General features: G+C 39.0%; 1 protein-coding gene across 1 annotated transcript; it reads right to left on the reverse strand.

Annotated features, from left to right (window-relative positions):
* Nucleotides 1-2,480: 2,480 nt before the first annotated feature.
* On the reverse strand, nt 2,481-2,870 carry LOC145571126 (uncharacterized). Its single transcript, XM_081630208.1, has one exon. The coding sequence runs from the start codon at nt 2,868-2,870 to the stop codon at nt 2,481-2,483; it is 390 nt and encodes a 129-aa protein (XP_081486334.1).
* Nucleotides 2,871-6,499: the final 3,629 nt, after the last annotated feature.

Genomic DNA, 6,499 nt, shown 5'->3' on the forward strand with positions numbered 1-6,499 from the left:
TGATCTGGCTCTCATGAAATTATTCAGGCTCCACTCTTCTACTACTCCAAAGCATTCCAAGGTTTAAGCAAAGCTTAGGGGAGATTTATCATGAGCTTTCAATACAAGATGAACAAACACTCATACATAAATGTAAGCAAAATAGTAAAGGGATAAAATGAGGGAGGAAAAGAGGAAAAAAACACTAAAAATCACATAATATAAGCTATAGGCTAATAGGAGTGGGAAAGAAACATAATTACATCAAAATTAGGAGAATAAAGGGAAAAAGGAACAAGAAAGGGATTAAAGGGTCATAAAAGTGGTCATAAAGACCACTTATCGCCGTGGGAGCTATTTGGCTGCAATCCTTTAAGGAAAAAGGATCGAAGGATAAGCGTCCGACTATGTGGATCTTGAAGGATAGACATTTCAAGAAGGAGCTTTTTTTAGTGTCGTGGGCCTGAGCCACGCCTATGATAGGGGTAGGATTTGTTTTTGTCTATTTAAAAGTTTCTAACTCTTTATTTATTTCTCCCCGGCTTTTCTGATTAACATGTTTGCTCGCAGGTGTTACATATAGCCAGCTGAAAGACAAGCTTCAAAAGAAGATGACCGCTGCAAACTACCGAGCTGCGAAGTTCAAAGCTGCCTTGACCAAAGACTTGATTCAAGGGAGAGCGCAGGCCTATGGTCGAGGATATGATGGCCCGCTTTGCGACCACCTATGACGAGCATGAAGTTAGGGTGGACTCGAAGAAGGTCCTTACTGATGCCTTTGACAGTTACCTAAACGTAATTTTCTTTTACTATTATGTCTTGTGTTTGCTTCTCCTTTTCTTGGGCATTTTGTGTTAACCCTTCATTTTTGGTGTAGGCTGGCATGACTATGGTGGTCCTGATTGAAGAATACCAGAGGAATCCTCAGCATGGTGTTCAACAACTCCAGTCTGAGCTTTTGGAGGCTCGCAATGAGATTCACAAGCTGAAAGAAGACCTCTGGTTGGCCTGAGAGGCTTTGGACAAGGCCGAGAAGGACCTCGCTGATGCCAACGAGGCCGGGGATTCTCGTATCAAGACCTTTGAGGACAAGGTTGCTGCTGCCAACAAGGAGAAGGAGAAAGCGGTGAACCGGCTTAAGAGGAGGATCATCGAGCTGACAAAGGTGAAGAATGAGTTGGCTGAGGCTAAGGCTAAGGTGGATAGCCTTACTCAAGAGGCCCAAGGGCAATCTCAGGAGACGGTGATTGCTGCATGGAAGGAGACTTAAGCCTTTCAGGATCTTAAGGCCGAGCTGGGGTGTGAGACTTTCGAGGCTGGGGTTGCTGATGTTTAGACTCATATGGAGAAGGCCTTTGCTGCCTTCGGGCTTCAAGAGTCTTATCCTCAGGTACGGGATAAGATAGGAGCTCTGATCGCGGAGGCACAGAATGAGACCAATGAGTAGTTACTTTAGCTCAGCTTTTGTATTTAACTTGCTTAAGTTATTTTCTTGGGTTGTACTTAAACTTGTAGCACTTTGTTTTTGATTTGATGAACCACTTAACTTTATTAATGTACTAAAATTGCCTGTTTTTTCTTCGGCTTTCTCTTATTGAGTTCCTGCATTTAACTTGATGATTTCTCATGAATTGTTGAACTCTAGGGGCTAAAAAGCCCCGAGTACTTGATTTATTGACTTCAGTATGCCATTCTTGCTCTTCCGAAGGAGTTGTGGGCTAAACGAGCCCCATGTTATCGATTTATGAAAAAGGGGGGGGGGGTGCTTTAGTTTTTATCTCGCATTTTTAGTACACGCCGAGGGGCTAAACGAGTCCTTAGTTATAGATATTAGATTGATAGACTATTAGATAATAAAGATAGGTTAGGGGCTAAAACGAGCCCCGAGTTGGGAGTTGCATGAGAGCTGGGTAATCCAACTCTTGAAATAAGCTGAGGGCTAAACGAGCCCTAAGTTATTGAGAGTCTGAGAGCTGAGCTTGCCCCTCCCTTGGGGCAGGCTGAGGGCTAAACGAGCCTCAAGTTATGTGTAACGACTTGGCCAGGACTCTATCTCAAATGTTTGAGCATAGGCTAGCATCTTGCCCCAAACATTGGAACAAAATCGTTATGCTAACTCAGCGAACCGGAATGCCCTATGCCAGGGATGCAGTGCTGTTAAATGTTTGTCGGCTTTGCTAGTAAGCGATATAGACAAAAATAAATTTCAAGTAAGAAAATAATAAAGAATACAAAACATAGGAGGCAAACATCCCAACTAAGGGGGGGGGGGTTTCATTATATTAACATAAAGCAAATATTACAATGATGCACTATAATAAATTAATCTTCTCGCATCGGCTCTTATTGCCCCTAGGGCATCATTGTAAGGGATCGACATGCCTAGACATAAAACCTTCGCTGGTTGTCCGCATTCCATGGCTGGGGAGGTCCTTGCCATTAGGAGTCTGTAAGCGAAAGGTCCCCGGGCAAATGACCTCTTTGATCTTGTAAGGCCTTTCCTAATTTGGGCTCAGCTTTCCCAATGCGGGGGGCTTGCCAGCAGCTTCGCATTTTCTAAGCACCCAATCTCCCTCAGCTAGGGGTTTATCCTGGACTCTATTGTTGTAATAACGAGTTATTCTTTGCTTGTATGCTATGGAGCGAAGCAAGGCATGTCCTCTTATCTCTGGGAGTAGGTCTAAGGTCAAGGGTTTCAATTCATCATTTTGGGCGTAGTCATAGAAAGTGACTTGAGGAGATGGGATTCCAACTTCCACTGGGAGCATAGCATCGCTTCCATACACTAAGGCAAAAGGATTTTGCCCCGTAGCCTCTTTGGTAGTGGTACGAATGGACCACAAAATCTCGGGCAAGTCATCCACCCAAGAGCCTTTCGTACCCTCCAGCATTGTTTTTAGCCCCTTCAAGGTTGTTTTGTTTGCTGCTTCGGCTTGCCCATTTGTTTAGGGTCGGCATACAACCAAGAACCTAGTTTGAATTTAAAAACAATATTCTTTAGTCGACCTGCTGTTGAACTAATGGCCATTGTCTAAGATCAAGATGCGGGGCACCCCAAAGCGGGTGATAAAGTTTCTGCATATGAACTTCTGAATTTGTTTATCAGTGATTGTTGCCACTGGCTCGGCCTCAACCCACTTGGTAAAATAGTCAACATCCACTATCAGAAACTTTCTTTGTCCCGAAGCCACGGGGAAAGGCCCAAGGATATCCATGCCCCATCAATCAAAGGGTAAGACTGATTGAATGCTTGTGAGGGCATTGGCTGGGAGACGAGGGACGTCCGCGAACATCTGGCATCTTTCACATTTCTGTACCAGTTTCATGGCATCATGCCTCAGGGTTGGCCAATAAAACTCGGCCTTTAGCGTCTTTCCTGCTATGGTTCTTCCGCCCTGATGGCTACCACATGCCCTTCATGAATTTTCTAAGGACATAATTTCCCTCCTTTGGGGTGATGCACTTGAGAAATGGGTGAGTGAAGGATTTCTTGTAGGATCCCGTCATGTAGCATGAACCACTCAGTACGTTTCTTGATTGTCTGATAGCCGGGGGTGTCAGTTGGCAATTCCCCCTTCAAGCAAAGAATGATTTGGTCCATCCAAGTATCCCCTCTATCAATTTCCATGATGATAGGTTTATAAGTAATTGGTTTTTCTAAAGGATTTGTCTTCGTCAAGTGCAATTACTAGATATATAATGGATCAAATTATGGATATAATTAAGTTCGTTCTTTTAGGTTGTCATTATCTGTCGCTAGACGTGATCAATGATCTTTGGGCTAGACAAATAGTCCACAGACCAATAGCATGGATCCTATAAGGTCACACAAAAGGGTGATGGATTGAACAAAAGAAGGAAGCCCATTATTGGGCCTCATAGAGTAGTCGGCCATATGGGATTGAAGAGGGAATATTGTGGGCTTGGTTTGGACTCTAATTATACATATGATGTACAAATAGAGGCCTTTCCTAGGGTTTGATATACAGCACTTAACCAATCAATTGAGGATTGACTAGTAAGCAGCCAAACCCTAGCCTCACACAATCTCTCTCCTTACTCCCTTCCTCCCATCCGTACAACTGTACGACTTGCAAGGTGGTGCACGGTGGTGGTGTGGTGGTGTTCGTTGTCGCTTTTCTCCTCCCCTCTTTGTAGAACGTGGTTCGAAGTGTTCGTGCCCAACTACCTAGCAGTAGTAGAGGTTCAATACTATCTCGTGGACTAAGTAGAGGAGCAACGCTTGGGGCTCTATTATCTCTCTAATTGTCAGTCAATTGCTTGTGGAAATCACGCATCAAAGGTTTGTATTATGTGATTCTCTATGTGTTATGCTTGTAGATCCTGTTTAGGTGCGAACGAATATGATTCGTGAAATTCCGCATTATAGTACCTAAAACCCTACAGTGGTATCTGAGCCTCTTGCATTTACGCATATTGATCATAATTCTTTGATGTCCACAATTTTTAATTCAATTAAGAGGGAGAATAATTTAATTATGGTTCAATCTTTATATTAAATGGAGATTTAATTTTTAGAATTTGATTAAATGTGATTTAATTATGCTCCAAATAGCGTAGAATGGACCGAATTTTTCCCTATTATGCTCGAAAATTTCAAAACCCTAAACCCTAAAATTTTAAAATTTTGATTTTGTGTTTTGGTTTTTGAATAATTTCGATTTTTTTATTTAATCTAGTTGATTTCATGCATAAATTGTGAATTTTACATGATCAATGATTTAATTTAAAACTTAAATTAATGGGATTAATTTTCATGAAGAATCCTAGATTTTAAAATTAGATTGTGATTTTAATTGGATGAATTAGCATAAAAGTTATGTTTTAATTTATCATGGATCACATTAATTTTATTTAACAAAAGTTGTTAATTAAAATTGAAATTAAAAAAAAAATGATGGAAGATTTCCGGTGGCAGCCGCGGCTGGGTGGCACAGCTGGTGGCTGCCGCCAGTGGTGGGCCAAGAGGGAGGGCAGGGGTGGGGCACTAGAGGTCTGAGAGCAAAAGAGCAGCAGCAGCACCGTGCAAAGTGTTGCGCGGCACTACTGCCGCTGCTACTACACCGCTGCTTCAGCAGCGTACACCGTCAGGTGTACGACCACCATGGTCGGCTTAGGCTGGCCACACCACGGTGGCTGGTGCACGGTTTTTCAAAAAAAAGAATATTTTGTTTTAAAAATATTTTCAAAATAAAATCTGATTTTATTTTGGGGATAAAATCAAATTTCAAAAGGTTGGTATTTTGATGATTATCCATAATTAAAGTTGTTAATTTTTTATTGGATTTTTTAGGATATTTTGAGCATATTCCAAAAGAAAGCGTTTTGCTGTGAGACTGAGATACTCGACCTAAGCCCACGCACCATTTTTTAAAATGTGTGAATTTTTTATCATTTATCATTTTCCTCAAATTTAGAGTGCCGTCATTTTCTATCAAAATTGCGAACGCATTAATTTCACGAAATTAAGAATTCCTTCATTTACTCAAATTTCAGAGCATTCAAATCTTCGAATTTCAGAAAATTCAAATCACAAAAATGTAGAAATCAAACAACAGAATGATAATTAAAGAAGAATCTGATTCACTTATAGAATCAATTTCGAGCTCAATTACTGTTGAAAAAAGGTACAATTTATTTCAATTTAATTTCATAATTTTAGATCGTATTTAATTTCAGATTGTATTTAATTTCAAATTATACTTAATTTCAGATCATATTTAGTTCATAATCAATTTCGAGTTTATAAATTTTCGCAAAGAATTAATTCAATTTTGGATGCAATTTAAATTTGCATGCAATCAATTTCGACTTATAAATTTGCATGCAATGTTAATTTAATTTTAGATCGTATTTAATTTTGAGTTAATTTCGACTTATAATTTGCAACCAAGGCTAATTTCTTTTCAGATCGTTGTTAATTTCGACTTATAATGAATGAATACAACAGATAATGTAATTATAGAAGAGAACACCAATCAAGAAAGAGATGATGAAGAAAGAGATGAAGATGCTGCAAATATAATAGGTATGATTGTTTGAAAATTATAAATATTAGAAGATTTATGAAGTGTTAAAATAATCTAAGTCCTGAGTAAATCATACCAATTGATGAGCAATATTATCTTAAACCTGATTAAAAATAATTAGATTCCTGAGTAAAATATTGTAATACCTAACATAAATTATCTAATTCCTCATTAAAACATGCAAATTCCTGAGACTTTGACTTTCAAAAAACAGTTTAATTCCTGAGAAAAATATTTTAATGCTTACAAAAATAGAGTAATACCTGACATATATAATGTAATTCCCGACTAAAAGATAAATGAAGAACAGTGCGTTTAGGGTAAGAATAAATGACTCTCAACCAACTATATTAAATATTTTACCTACTCAACCAACTAATAATTAAATGCTCTGTAATTATAATGATGTTATTGCTGAAAATAAATTCATGACAGTATAACTATAATTCCTGATATGTAAAATCTAATTT

Source organism: Chenopodium album, chromosome 12, assembly GCF_948465745.1.
Source record: "Chenopodium album chromosome 12, dcCheAlbu1.1, whole genome shotgun sequence".
NCBI classification, from domain to species: domain Eukaryota; kingdom Viridiplantae; phylum Streptophyta; class Magnoliopsida; order Caryophyllales; family Amaranthaceae; genus Chenopodium; species Chenopodium album.